The sequence below is a fragment of the Podarcis raffonei genome, chromosome 11, assembly GCF_027172205.1.
Source record: "Podarcis raffonei isolate rPodRaf1 chromosome 11, rPodRaf1.pri, whole genome shotgun sequence".
Taxonomy (NCBI): Eukaryota; Metazoa; Chordata; class Lepidosauria; order Squamata; family Lacertidae; genus Podarcis; species Podarcis raffonei.
This window is the reverse complement of record NC_070612.1, coordinates 59,797,965-59,813,477: the sequence shown is the minus strand read 5'-3', so window position 1 is coordinate 59,813,477 and position 15,513 is coordinate 59,797,965. Positions and strand designations below refer to the sequence as shown.

General features: G+C 41.8%; 1 protein-coding gene across 3 annotated transcripts in view; it reads right to left on the bottom strand.

Moving 5' to 3' along the window:
• LOC128423245 (uncharacterized) overlaps positions 1–15,513 on the bottom strand; it is a 48,494-nt gene that overhangs the window by 25,847 nt on the left and 7,134 nt on the right. For 2 of the 3 annotated variants that reach the window (XM_053408185.1, XM_053408186.1), the window contains exons 3-8: positions 15,003–15,117; positions 13,056–13,138; positions 12,593–12,718; positions 10,648–10,706; positions 10,200–10,350; positions 2,227–2,396 (exon numbers count right to left, since the gene is read on the bottom strand). In XM_053408185.1, the coding sequence (XP_053264160.1) occupies positions 2,227–2,396; positions 10,200–10,350; positions 10,648–10,706; positions 12,593–12,718; positions 13,056–13,138; positions 15,003–15,117 (704 nt within the window). The remainder of the gene's footprint in view (positions 1–2,226; positions 2,397–10,199; positions 10,351–10,647; positions 10,707–12,592; positions 12,719–13,055; positions 13,139–15,002; positions 15,118–15,513) is intronic. The other variant, XM_053408187.1, reaches the window with a different exon arrangement.

The window sequence follows — 15,513 nt, the reverse complement described above, 5'->3', positions numbered from 1 at the left end:
GTTTTGACATGCCAGCAGCCTTGCAAGTTACTGAACTCCCTTATTTGAGTGAAGGAAACTTGTGAGCATGCTAAAACTTAGTCAACATCAAGGTGTTTTTGCCACAATTTCTTTCTATTTCCAACTACTGTTTTAATGCAGATGTAAATACATGCAGATTTAATAAATTAACTAAACTCATTTTGTTACTCAGCTACACTTTTTAAGCAAGTGAGGTGCCCGATTACTAATATTCTTATCTATGGTTTCAGACCAACAGGGCAACATCTAACAATGATTTTAAGTAGTACATACTGCGGGGAGTGAAGAGCTGTTTCTGGAATCTACATTTTCAGTGATTTCTTCATTTACAATCAGGGGTGGGGGGTCAGAGACAAAATGAGGCCAGGTTCAAAGGCACAACAAAGTAGGCTAAGCATGTGATTCTTACATTTGTACAGTAGGCTACATTCTAGCTGTAAAAGTCATAGGTTAGGGTTTAAAAATACATTTTAAAAACCCCATATTATTTACTTGGAACAGCAACAACAATCAGACCCCCCACACAGCACAAAGTTGTAAGTAAAATGGACATTACTCAATTCTATGAATTACTCAGCTGTATGTAGAGTGTACATATTTTGCTAAATTAATATGAAAAGTTTATGTACAGTATTATCTATCATATGGCATTATGAGCTCCCTCTTGTGGGCCCTTTTCATTCTCTTTCTCAATTTCTCTCTTAAAGTACTCAAATAAGAATTGAATTTATTCAGTAAAAAACAGAAGTAATCATTTTGATTTTTCAAAAAACAGAACAATATATTAATTGTTCATTAATCTGTAGATATAAGCAGCCCACACATCTCATTATAATGCATTTGCTTAAAATCTACACCACCTATCCTCCCTCTGGGATGCCACTTCTCGGCTCAGTAGATGGCCTGTTTTTGCAGTTCCTCTTTTGTCTAATCCCACCTCCCAATTTCGAGTCTGCTTTAATTGCCTGTCCAGTGCACCTGCTTCTGTGCTCATTTCCACAGATATCACAGAGTCCTTGGATTCAGCCTGTATCAAGATTTGCTCAACTAAACCTTTATTTTATTCACTACTGTATGAATACGGGACACGTGTGGTGCTGTGGGTTAAACCACAGAGCCTAGGGCTTGCCAATCAGAAGGTCAGCACTTCAAATCCCCGCAATGGGCTGAGCTCTCATTGCTCATTCCCTGCTCCTGCCAACCCAGCAGTTTGAAAGCACGTCAAAGTGCAAGTAGATAAATGGGTACCGCTCCGGTGGGAAGGTAAACGGTGTTTCCGTGCGCTGCTCTGGTTCACCAGAAGTGGCTTAGTCATGCTGGCCACATGACCCAGAAGCTGTTCGCCGGCTCCCTCGGCCAATAAAGCGAGATGAGCGCCACAACCCCAGAGTCGGCCACAACCGGACCTAATGTTCAGGGGTCCCTTTACCTTTATCTAATGTAGCATAAAGTATGGCTTCTCTGATTATTTGCCTTGTCAAGTGAGGATCCAGAATGTGGCTTTGTTTTTCTAAACTGAACCAGTAAATATTTTACAGGACCTAAACTTCAGAGCTGTGGAATATTTTGTCCTCTCTGACATAACTCCCAATTATGCTGGAATATGCAAGGTGCCTGGAGTGATATCCTTTGTCCTACTGCCAAATATTTGTGAACTGTAACTACTTATTGAATATAAGGATGCCGCTTGAATGTAAGGATGCAACTGTGTATATTCAACAGGGAATATTATGTATTCCCTTACTATGTAAGATGCGTCACACTCTGCAGTTAGTGTCACCGCCAACATGCAGCCACGCCAGCTACAACATGGGGGACAGCAGGCAGGACCAGACAAGCTTTTTAATGGAGGGTGGGGAGACATTTCTTACAGCATTTTAGCAAGCCACTGTGTGGAAGACCTCTTGCCCCTCCAGGAAAACATGCCTTTAAAATGTGGTGGGGCTTCCATTAGCCCCACCAGCCTGACTAATCATCAGGGATGATGGCAGCTGTAGTGCAGCAACATCGGGGGGGCCTCTGGTACCCCACCTTTGATGTACATTGTATAGGTTATTATTTCTAAAGGTTTTTAAAATTAAGTTCACATAGAAGTCCACAGTCCAAGCTCTTAGTAAAATGCTAATAATAAAAAAATGTTATTCATTATTAGTTTTACGGCAATTGCAGAGACAAAATGATGTGTCTCCAAAAGCACAGTGCTACCTTAAGAGATTCTCCACAGTGCTGGAAGAACTGCTTTAATCCCACTTCAGTAATTCTTTGGGCTTCATCGTGGCAATGATCAAGAGTGAAACATTGGGGGTGGCGACTCCCCAAACTGATCAACCACTCATCATTCAAGCAGTGGCAGTTCGTCAGGTGGATCTCCTTCCCTGGGGATAGAGAAGCCAGGTTTTTTAATCTGCAGACTGATACTTATAGCATTTTATTATTACTTTTTAACTAAACAACAGAAATAATATTGAGGCAAACAAAGGCTTTGCCCCGAAAGTGAAAATTAAAGACAAGTCAAGAGTTAAGTATGTCTAGAAGAATAATGTGTTCCTGGAATATGCTATCAATAGTACTTACTATTTAGTCAAGTAGCCTCCAATGCCAAATCTTATTACTCCTAAGGATTTATTGACATCAATGGCAAATACACAATCACATCATGCGTTCAGAAGCATAGCCACAACAGCTTGATTTTTAACTCTACTTTGCTCCAGCACATAGATTCAAGCTTGCTTGAAAACCTTAAGAGGGCTACACACTAGCGTGCTGATTTAAATCAAAACAGAGGTTCTCACAATGCTAAAGTTTATGCCAAAGGCCTTTGTTTGTGGTGGTAGTGAAGATGAGCAGAGCAGTGGCGTAGCGTGGGGGGTGCAGGGGGGGCTGGCCGCACCGGGCGCAACATCTGGGGGTTAGGGCAAATCCACGGGTTAGGGGGCGCAAATCCACGGGTTAGGGGGCGCAAATTACTTGCCTTGCCCCGGGTGCTGACAACCCACGCTACGCCACTGGAGCAGAGGATACAGAACTGTGGAAAGCACTCCTGGAACTGTGAAGCAATATAGGGAATCATCCCTACGGATAACCTGCCCCTTTGCATGGGATACACTACAGCAACAAGGTGGGGTAAAGGTAAAGGTAAAGGTACCCCTGACCATTAGGTCCAGTCGTGGCCGACTCTGGGGTTGCAACACTCATCTCGCTTTATTGGCCGAGGGAGCTGGCATACAGCCTCCGGGTCATGTGGCCAGCATGACTAAGCTGCTTCTGGTGAACCAGAGCAGCGCACGGAAACACCGTTTACCTTCCCGCTGGAGCAGTACCTATTTATCTACTTGCACCTTGATGTGCTTTCGAACTGCTAGGTTGGCAGGAGCTGGGACCGAGCAACGGGAGCTCACCCCGTTGCAGGGATTCGAACCGCCGACCTTCTGATCGGCAAGTCCTAGGCTCTGTGGTTTAACCCACAGTGCCACCCGCATCCTTTAACAAGGTGGGGAGGGGAGAATAAAAAAGGGACAGAAGGCATGAAAGGAGGCCTACGCCATCCTATATGATCCATCATTCATTCATTCATTCATTCATTCATTCATTCATTCATTCGTAAGATGTTTGAGACACTTTTTGTATATAAAAATGGACAAACCTATGAAAATAGTTTTTGAAAAGCACAACATCTAGCACAGAGAGAGCAGACAACCGATACCTATCGTAGAAACTTAACAAAAAGCACGTGGGGGAAACAAAAGTCTTGGGCGAGGAGGAAATTCTAGTGAATGCATTTTAAATATAATAGGCAGCAGTGTAAGAATGCAACAATATACATTTTGTCATAATATAAAGAGATTCTCTACTCCAGATAAAATGCCATAAACAAAACAAAGTAGCATATGAGGACCAATGACTCCAGGATATAGGATAATATGAAATATAACTAGCAAACATACGGAGCCTACCTGGTCTCAAACCCAGGGATTAGGAAATGAATTCCCAACCTTAGCACCTCATATTATTAGAGAAGGGGGAGAAATTCTTACCTAATTCTTACTTCCCATAACAATCTGCTACCTGAGATGCAGCTATCCTTCAAAATTCACATTTATCTGAATTTTGTGGTGCAGTTCTCAGACAAAATGTGTACAGAAATTCATATACTAGGGGACATGTCCATAGCAATAACAAGCACACAAAATATATTACATTGGGGAATTATTTGAAGAAATGTGCTTATTAAGAAAAAGTGCAAACTAAAGTTTATTTGAACAATTGTGCACTAAAATGCTAGTGAAGTTTTGTGGAGGCTTTAAAAAAAGTTGATATGGAAATGTAGCAATATGAACTCAACACTGGAAAAATAAGAAACAAAAACTGAGGAATTCTTACTTTGTACATACTGATGGTATTTCACCAATGCCATCACTGTTTTCACATGAGGACCAATACATCTTAAGAGCAGTGAAACATTTTCTTTATTACATTTTACTGCTGCTTTTAAAATTCTTCCATTTTTGCATGTTGTGGCTTACATTGTTTTATTGTAAACTAGTCTGGAATCTGTTTGATGAAGGCTGGTATATAAATTTGTCAATGAAGTAGATAAATAAAAAAAGCAGACGTGTCCAATTAGTACAATAGCTACCTTTGTTTCCAGCCTAACAAACTAATCAGATTTGAAGAACTTGAGGACCGCTGCTCACAACTAGGTCCAGCCTTGCATGAAGAATAGCTGAGCCGTCGGTCATGCCCGGTTTCATTCCCAGAATCAGATTGTGCAGTTCAGCTCCCTTGTATCAACTTCCTCCAGCAGAACAGCGCTGATGATGTCAGCTAATTAGTTCTGCACTGCTTGACTCTGTGCGCAAGACCCAGCTTATTAGCCCCAGCATTAAAAAACCCATTAACATCCCAAAAAAAGAAAAGAATAACCACCTGAAATTATATGCACATATTCACGTAGCCTCAGGCTTGTTAAAAGCCCAGCATTTCTGCCAAATACAATCCTGGCAGTATCCAAAAGTGTTTGTCTCCAAGCCTTCCCCTGCCCACCATCCTTCTCGGGGGAAACAGCTTTTAATCCTCAACTGGTGAAAATGATTTTGTTCCCTGTGGTTCACTCCCAGCTGATACCTCCTTTGTTAGTTCCCTGGTCTCTTTCTTGTGTTTAAGAACCCAGCTCCTTCAGTCAGGATATGTTAAGCTACAGGTGACTGACTCGCAGCCCCTGCATGTGCTGTGGCCAAGGAAAGAGAGATAAAAGTCTCAGGCCTTAACATCCCTAGCATGAAGCAGAAAGAGCTAAACACTTTGTTTTAATGAAACTGCTTTAATGTGTGTGGGGCAGGGAGCCATTTGATTCCTGTTGTCAGCAGTACTGTGGGAAGAGGTTCTCAAGAACTGAGTAAGTCATCCAGACGTATTTGCAAGGAAAGGGCTCTTTGAAGGGTTTGACTCTCCTCCTGTGTGTCCTGTTATCGTCACTCACTAGTGTACATAGCAACGGAATTAGCATTCAGCTGTTGGGTAAACTGTTAAAGAGACTTGGCCAAGAAACAGTGCAAGGAGGTAGCAAAAGTTTGATGAAAATCGCTACGTGCCCTACACATTTAAAAACTCATAGATCGGTTTCCAACATGGATGTAGCTAAGGGGGACGGGGGGGGAAGCTGCCCCTTCTAGAGCAAGAAAAACAATAGAAATACTTAACCAACTGACCAATCACGTCAGTTCTCTCCCCGCCAACAAAAGTCCTGGCTACACCCATGCTTCCCAACAGTGACTAATCACCTGACACAGCATTTGATCCTATCTATTTCAAAAAAGGAAAAAAGAGAGATGTTCTATATATGCATGAATAAATTGAATATGAATCCCAGGGTTAATGTATGGATTGGTACAGATAAAATGGTTTGGAAATATGCAGTTTGAGATTAAACCATTTTCTGTAGATTTTGATGGTCAGGAGCCCAGTTTGAAGCCTTGAACCTGGCTCTTTTCAAGAGCTGGGACAGAGCCATGTAATTTTGGCAATGGTCTCCCATATACCAATCATGTGTTTGATTGGCTCACCCTCAAAGCCTCAACAGCTCTTAATTTATCCATCTTCGCCCTTCCTGGTGTGTGGTTGATCACACTACCATATAAACTCCCCCAGGAGCAGCTGTGGCTCTACAAAGGGATGTGGACTCTCCACTGAAGTTAGGATGTTTTAATATCACCCTTCATCCAAGCTCAGAGTCAGCATTCATAGTCTTTCACTGTCCTTATTTTCTCCTCTTAACAATCCTGTGAGGTAGGTGAGGCTGGAGTGACCATCTCAAGTTTACCCAGTGCGTTTCATAGCAGAGTGGGGATTTGAACACAGGTCTCCCTCTTCCCAGTTCAACACTTTAACTACTCCATCACACCGGCTCATAAAGCCTGGTTCAGCTTGACCTCTAGGATGGTCATGCATCCTCAGTACTCTATTTCAATGGCTATCTGGTCTAAGTCCAGACTAAAGATAAATAACTATAAGAAGGAAGAGCAGGGGCCTTGAAGTTGTCCATAAATAACGAACAGTTTGACAAGTGCATTTGCATATACAACATTTGTAAAAATTTATGTCTTCATTCTGATGTTGCATTTCCTCTCTCTTTTTTTCTTTATTGTGCGATATTTATATCATCATCATCAAACCTTTATTGCATTAGCATACAGCCATAGCAGGATAAGACAAAAATGCTAGAGAGAAGCAACCTAATATTTATAAATGCTAGAGAGAAGCGATATTTATAAATTGGCTCTCCAAATGACTTTCCACATGCCCCTAGAGGAGTGAGAGGCAATTTAGAACAATAGTGAAATGCTGATGTTTCTCGACAACAGAGGCGTCTAACCTGCAGCTTGCAGCTGTTGTTGGGCAACAACTCCCATCATCCCCGGCCATTGGCCATATTGGGTAGGAGTGGTAAATCCAGCAACATATGGAGGGCCACAGATTAGTCACCTCTCCTCTACAGGAAGCAAAGATAAATACAGCAGTCTAAATAAGGATAATACCACCACCACTGCCAATGAACACAGAGAAATTTCAAATACTCACTGCATGAATGAACATTATTCTATGAGAATCAGAACCATTTTTAGGGCTGCAAATCATGCATCTTCCTGTGTTCAAGAGTGTTTTATTTAGGGGTGAAGTTTTGCTTGGCACAAACAGCTCACAGATCAAGTGATCTTTCAAAGCAGAGTCATCTGTTATAAGCTGTGCAAACAAACTGTTACCAATTTATTAGTTTAGCTTTTCCAAAACAAGAAAAGATGAGGGAGGGAAGGTATTCAGTCCAGGCTTAGTGTGGAAGGTGGAATCAGTGGACATTTTTTGTACACTAGCACCCTCTGAACACCCATGTATGACAGTTTGGGGGTCCTTCGGTTTTTTATATGGTCTTCAACTCATAGTAGCCTCCTCCTTCTCCTGTCCCATCTATGGCTGTTTCCAGCACTGCTTTTTTCCATGGTAGAGTGCTCCCCAAAGCCCATGAAAGCACAAGCAACCCTCTGTAGCCTGTCCATTGCCTTGGCGGTTACTGCTAACATTTTATGTTCTGTGAAAACATTCAGAATCTGTTAAGCAAGATTCAGTTGTTAGAAAGAAGAGTGCTGTTTTAGGTACAATTTAGGCCACATCTGCACCACACATTTAAAACAGTATTACACTACTTTAACAATCATGGCTTCCCTATTCCCCTCACAGAGCTACCATTTCCAGACTGGTTTAAAAACTGATCCCTCTTCCCATGGAACTCTGGGAATTGTAGTTCTGTGAGGGGAATACAGGTCCCCTATCAATTCTCATCATCCTCAACAAACTACAGTTCTCAGGATTCTTCGCGGAAAGCTGTAACTATTGAAGTGGTACAATAGTGTTTTAAATGCATGGTGCCGCTTTGGCCTCAATCTGAATGCCCCACCAAAAGTGGTGAGTGTTCAGAAGGTAAGGCTCAGCGTGTATTCCCAGCTTCACGTCAGCTCCTGGTAATCATATTGCTTGAAAGTTATTTCCTTGTTTCCTCCTGCTCAATCATTATTTCCTTCGATTTTCTTCCCATAAAGTTTAAACCTTGTTTGCAACACCAACCATGCAGAAAGCATTCACTTCAGAAAATCAGAAGAAATAAAAGATATGTCGGGCAATCCTGGCTGCATCCAAGTCACCGGAGAGTTCACCACAAAGGTCACCACAAAGAACTCTGCATTACCTGCCCTCCATGAAATCAAACTTATTTTATGTTTGGCTTATTTACTGAAGTTCATACATAAGTTCACCCATTCCCTCCCCTTACTGAAACTTTTGCCACGAATTTGCTCTTTTCTCTCTTGTTTGCAAGCTGCTTCAGCCACAAAATAAACCAGAAGTTTTCTGTAAAGATTCAAAGATCAGGCATAATGCTAACCTTGGTTATTAAAAACAAAGCACAAAAAGGCAGGAAGGCATTCACTTCTACAACATTTATGCAGCATTAGTAAATTGCAGCACTTGGCTTTGTCTAATTGGCCACCTTTGTTTGCCCAAGGTGTTCAGTATTTGCTTTGGAATTCAGTGTGGGAATGTGACACAAGCGCAGGTGTACCTGCTACAGCAGTTGACCTTCAGTTTGTTTTCCTCCCTAGCCACAGCCCTAAGCACGCTCCTTTTCTCAGAAATTTGCCAGCACGAGCTGGCCCACTTTCATGCAATGGGATCTGGCACTTTAAACAAACATCATTTTGTTTTCGTTTTTCCTTTTTAAGGAAGGAAGTAGTAAAATGAGAAGCTTAATTTTTCTGTAGAAAAATTACAAGGCCTCTTCATTATCCAAAGATAAGAAGTCATGGCTCTGTAGCCAGAAATGGCTCGTTACAGTGGGGCAGAGCTGCTCTTTTCTAGCTTCTCAGAAGTAAAGTTGCTCTTGCCTACCAGTAGGAGCAAGGGGTAAAGTGGCAGGAAGACTGGCACAGTGCAAACACGCCAGCAGGAGTGCTGGACTGGCTTCATCAGTGCATTTGCACCACTCCAGCCTCACCCCCTGCCTCCTTGGATACAGTAGCAACCCACCTGTCCAGAAGGTAGTATAGCAGCTCTGCCCCATGTGGCAGGTTGGATCCAGACCTTCTGTAAACAGAAGGCCTCCTTCTGTTCATAGAAGTGACTTGGATCCATCAAAGGATTCTGCTGGATTCTTTGATGATAGGTAGACGATAGATACACGTGGATTTACTATATTGTGAGGCAGGAAAACATACACAATATGTATAACTGGCTGTATCACAGTGCTAATTCTTTTCAGAGTAAACCCACTGAAATTAATAGACCTAAGCTAAGCATGTCGATTAATTTCAATGGGCCTACTCTGAGTATGACTGACAATGGATGCAATGCAACAGGTTCCAGCAGGTATCACAAGCATTGCTCTACTAATGCGATGCCTGCTCACACCATTACAGTATGTGTTCCAAATTGACAGAGAGCAAGCACCAGGAAGAGCAGTGAGTGGGGGCAATGGGGTGGGGGAGGACACAGAGCTGAGTGCACCATGTAGGCTGCCTGGCACCCTGAAAGCAAGCCTTCTGCCCTCAGATGTCTCATCACCACCACTGAAGTAATTTTCATCTGCCCATACAGTCAGTTTCTGTGTGTAGAATTGGGAGGGGGGATTTTTCTGGACCAACAGGCATATATCAAATTTTGAGGGTGTGGAGGCGCCAGTCAAAAAATAGCTGCTATGTGGGGATGTGACATAACAAAATGGCTGCCAGGGAGTGTGTGGTGTAAGACAAAATTAGACAAGACAGCCTCCCTGACAATCTTATGCTTTCCGTACTAAGTCAGCTATGTCCTACTGGTCCTGATCATTGACTGGTCCTGAATATTGATTTAAACAAACATACACTGATGCTGTTGCTATCTAATAGCAGCAATTCCTCAGAACCAGTACAAGATGCCCATACATGATCTCATTTCATAGAAATTACTTAGAAGGTGCTTTCACATTTTGCTCAATAACTTTCTTTTTAGAAGGACTAGGGACTCCCCACGCCCTGTGAAACCTCAGAACCTGGGTCACCCACCCAGGGCACCAGTGAAAGCCTTTGCAGGCACCATGGTGCCTGAATTTGCCAGGCTGGTTACCTTACTGTTTATCCATTCCCAAAGGTACTTACAGAAGGACTCATCTCCTGCAAGCCGATGAAAACGTTGACAAACTTGGGAAACCCGAGTAATATCTTTATGAGTCAGCAGCAAGAAGATGCAAAGCCACAATTCATCAGGAAGAAGGAGCCATGGTAAGAGCTTGCTGTCACTATGCCATTCCTAAAAATCAAAAAGATTCCTGTGTGTTGTGCCAAATAATTGGGGGGGGAGTAGGGGGTGGAAGAAAGCCAATCAACTTCAAAGTAATGGCACACACCTGAGCAAGACAGCAAGGAAATAAAACTCAGTTGATCCAATTTCAAAATTGTTTTTTCTTTGTCTCACTAGCAACTGTGAGGAGCCTATTCTTGATGGGACAGAAACACGTCAGTCTCCCATCTTAAAAAATTGTTTCCAAAACTTCTAACTTCTATGTTATTCAGCACACAAAATATACTTACCATAAAATATACTTACTGTATTTATTTCATCATATTCTTTAACAGCAGTTTCATGCTCCTGTCTGAGTTCTGTCCCTGTGGAAGCAAAAAGATTTTACTTGGGATCCCCTAAAGTTGCACTAATTTGACAAACCTTTCAGAATCCTTTCGATCAAAATATTGCATAACTTGACCTTATCTGAATTGCATTGTGTCTCAAAAAATCTGTAGCCTGAATATTTTTTAATACCAGCCTATAACAGACATAAGTCTATAAGAATTACTGCATAGAAATGGGTTCCGCTATAACTGCAAATAGTGAAGCTCTCTTAAAAAATCCCGGTATTCAAATGGGATCACGTCAATTTTTGCATCATGACTATATATACCGTATTTTTCACCCTATAGGACGCACTTTTTCTCCTCCAACAATGAAGGGAAAATGTGTGTGCGTTCTATGGGGCGAATGCAGGCTTTCGCTGAAGCCTGGAGAGCGAGGGGGGTCAGTGCGCACCGACCCCTCTCGCTCTCGAGGCTTCAGGAAGCTATCCGCTAGCCGTGGGAGACCCAGCTCTCCCAGGGCTAGCGGAGAGCTTGCCTGCACCCAGAAGCTTGGGGCGCGCTGAGCTCAGCATGCCCCAAGCTTCGGGAATAGCGCAGCGCACCTGGGGGGGGGGAATAATTTTTTTTCCCTTTATTTCCCCCCCAAAAAACTAGGTGCGTCCTATGGGCCGGTGCATCCTATGGGGCGAAAAATACGGTAGTTCATCTATTGAATTACCCTGTGGGGGAAAAAATAAAATTGTAAGCCTTTTATCTAAAGAGAGGTTTGGGTGTTGTTGTTTTTCACATGACGCCTTCTGCTTGCTTCAGGAGCTCATTGGCAGATCAACTCGGCTCTGGAAAGCAAGGAGGAGGAGGAACTGACAAGCTCCAAATCAATCAATCAATAATCAATTAATCAATGGAAGTGCTGGATGCAAAAACACCCTCGTGCTCCACATTTGTCTCCATTTAATTCTCCATGCAGAATTGAGGATCACAGAATAATATTCTGCAAATATGTCACCCACCTGGGTATGCAAGATACAGTAAGTGCTCTACCGCTGAGCATCACAAAATGCTCAGCGGTAGAGCACTTACTGTATCTTGCATACCCAGGTTCAAACCATGGCATCTTCGGGTAAGATGGAGAAAGGAAGATTCGTGTTCAAATTCCTGGATGGCTGCTGAGTGTCAACAGACCATATGAGCTAGATAGACCCTTCATCTTGGTATAAGATGGCTTCTCGTGTTCCTGTCACCAGAATGCAGCTTCTCAGCCTCCCCCTGTAACCTTTGTACATGTATGCCCAGTGCTTTTTTCCTAAAAGAAATGTTTAGGGGTACTCTCATTTTCCAACATCTACCTCAATACACAAAAAAGGAAATTGTGATGCCACAATTCAGGTATTTCTTATGGGCACAGAAGCTGAGATGTGCATACCAAGTTTTCCTATCTAATTCATTGGAAATAAGTAAAATTCCACATTGAAATAAATGGAGGAGCTTGCACAAGCAAGAGAGCAGTGAGGGCAGGGACATGTTTTTTGTTTGGACTGTAGATTTTCTGAACGCAGTTACTCTTCCAGAGAAATTAGAAAATACACACTCATCATATTTCCAACAGATCAAAAGGCACTTTACTTGTCCAACTGATTCACACATATACATCTTCCTTTTCACTAAAGTGGACAGTGCGGATTGCCCAGTGATGGATTTCACATGCTAAATGTATTAGGACCAAAATCTACTGAGTTGCTTTAGGTGAGGCTCAGAAGATTATGCATACCCCTTTGGGGTTTGGGGTTTTTTCCTGTATACAATTGGTTTCACTTCTATGAAAAAACAAGAGATATGTGCCCCCCCAAAAAAAGGAAACCCACAGAATGATTGACAGCTGTATCTCAGTTCACTATATATATATATAGGCATTAACTTACATGCATTTGCATTTTTAAGAAAACTTTTCCTTGTGTTCTGATTATTAGATGTTTTCTTCTGATATTTACACGGTACAGTTGTTTCAGAGACGGAATGCATACTGGTCTGTTTACAAGGGTTGCAGCCTATATTAAAGCAGAAATGTGTAACTTGGGGAAGAAGGCTTATTGGAGCAATATATCCTATTCTACAAACATTTAGGTACAAGATCAAGAAAACTATTCTGAGCCAAATCATCCAGGATGTCTGACATTATCTGCAGAAATTACAGCAGACACATGGCACTCATTCTGAAGCCTCCCACAATGCAAAGCATGCGGAAACAGGGTGGGGACAGCTCTTGTTTCCTGCAAGGACAGTGCCAACTGTCACAATCCTGCACCCCTTTCACATGCAACGCATGGAAACAAATATAAGAACAGAGGCTTTGACACCAAGTAGGTCACTCCAGATTTCACACACCTGAAGATGGACAGATCTGAAACTTATAACTTCCTCTCCATGTTCTTTCACTGGTCTGTGCTGGTCTTTGAGTATGTTGTGATCTATTGAAAGAAAAACAAACAAAATTAAATGGGGAAAAAATACTCCACAAGAGCCGATACGGATGGATGGAGTGTTTGACTTAGAAAAGTATTCCCCTGGCTGGGGCCCTCTAAATATTTTCCACTTCAACTCTCACAAACCACAGCCAGCATAGCCAGTAGTCAGGATGATGGGAGATGTAGTACAAAATGAATATGGAGGGCACCAGGTTGGGAAAAGATTGTTAGGATATTTCCGTTCCACCTTAAAAGGGAGCAGGCTTTGTGAGTCACAGAGTCTGCGTATTTCCTGTTCACAGGAAATTTCTGTTGTTTCTTTGCTTTCGTCTCTCTCTCTGTGCCTGAACACGCAAGCAGGCAGTCATGTTTTTCTTTGTTCTGATCACCGCTGAATAAACTTGGAAAAATGCTCTCCTGCTGTGCATCTTTTGCTGTGTGAATTCTGCTGATAGAGTGTGCACCAGCCTAAGAATGTGGAATACTATTTCTGAGGCTTCGTGTCGCTAATTGCTGATACTGCGTGTCTACGGGAGATCGATGGATCGTCCGGCAGCCGGCTTGGGGGCTATGATGGACTCTGTCTCCCTGGCAGTATCCCAACAAAGATGACATCTATGTTGGATATATGGCTTCAATTCCTTTCTCATTCTTGGGTAAAACAGTGACACAGTTCAGACATAAACCATGGCTTATCATTTGCTATCAGTCAAAGAATGAGCTATATCATCACATTCCCCTTCCTTGTTCCTTCCTATATGAGTCTATTCTTGCTTCTCACATCCAAATCAAGACACCATGGTTTAATTGGGACTTACAAACCAGAAGTTAAAACCAGGTTCAGAAGTCACAGGAAACTATAATCAAGAGATAGGTGTGCCAAAGCAAAGTACTGTTTTATTGTTAAAATGATGGTTGTTTTTTAATTGTGTGTGTAGGTCACCTGGACACATTCAAATTAGGCAACAATGAATATGCAGGAGAGGATGGAACACACAAGCACGTGGCCAATAAATCAAAGTTTAATCAGCTCAAAATTATCATGCCTAAACTAAGCCACTGTCCCCTCTAAACTATCTAAAAGGAAAGAATAATAGCGACCTTTCTCACAATATTTTTGTGGAGAAGGACTTTCAGATGGGCAAACTACAGATTAAGAACATACATGTTTATCTTTGAGGGGTTATTAAATTTTATAAGAAAATAACAAAATATTAAACATAGCTTTGTATAGTAACAGGGATTAGATTGTAAGTAGATACTTTACACATCCTTAATGATTGCAAAAGACACCCAATATTGCTGTTTTGGTAAAACACAAACTTATTTAAATTATAATTAATCAGTTAAAAGGCAAATAATGTATTTTAATTGCTTAAATTAATTCACAAAAAAGATATTCCAAAAGAAAAAAAATGATCAGCTAATTTCTGCCTATGTAAGCACAAAACATGATGAATATATTCGTCACTGATGAAACACATACATTTTGATAACACATAATTATGATGCTGAAAAAATGTACACATAGGTGTAGAAAGTTATTACAACTATTATTAGGGTTTCTTGTATCAGTTCTAATGAAACACTTTCCCAACTAGCCTTTTAAATTAAATGAGAAGAAGTCTGCAGGGAAAACCACAATAAATCAAAGTTCTCTTTAAGACATAAACCATTGTTTTTTAAGGGATCGTCTATTAGTTCCTTTGTAAAACTTTAATCTTGACATCATGGGAAATTAACACAGACATTTCACTTAGGCTATCTTCAGGGAATCAGGGTAAACCCATCCTTCTTTCAAAAGCCAACAAAATACATTCAATAATACATCACTGGGTGGTAAATATTAAAACATAAAAGGGCAAACCTTGGCTTCAGCTCTCTCTGTGTGAAAGATGCACATACAGTGCTGGATCTCTTAGAACACCTCTTAAAACCAACCGCATCTGTGCTGATTTTCATGGCCCCCAAAAGCTTCTTGCCTACAAAAGACAATGCAGTCACAGGTAGTTCCATAGTCATAACAATAAAAGCAGACTCAAGGGTTATGACATAATCATCTACAAACATGGATGCGTATTTCCATATGAGGTAAAGATAAAGGACCCCTGGATGGTTATGCCCAGTCAAAGGTGACTATGGGGTGCGGTACTCATCTTGCTTCAGGCCGAGGGAGCTGGTGTTTGTCCAGACAGCTTTCCAAGTCATGGCCAGCATGACTAAACCACTTCTGGTGCAACAGAAACGCCGTTTACCTTCCCACTGCAGCAGTACCTATTTATCTGGGACAGAGCAATAGGACCTTACCCCATTGCATGGACTCAAACTGCCAACTTTCTGATCGGCAAGCCCAAGAGACGCAGTGGTTTAGACCACAG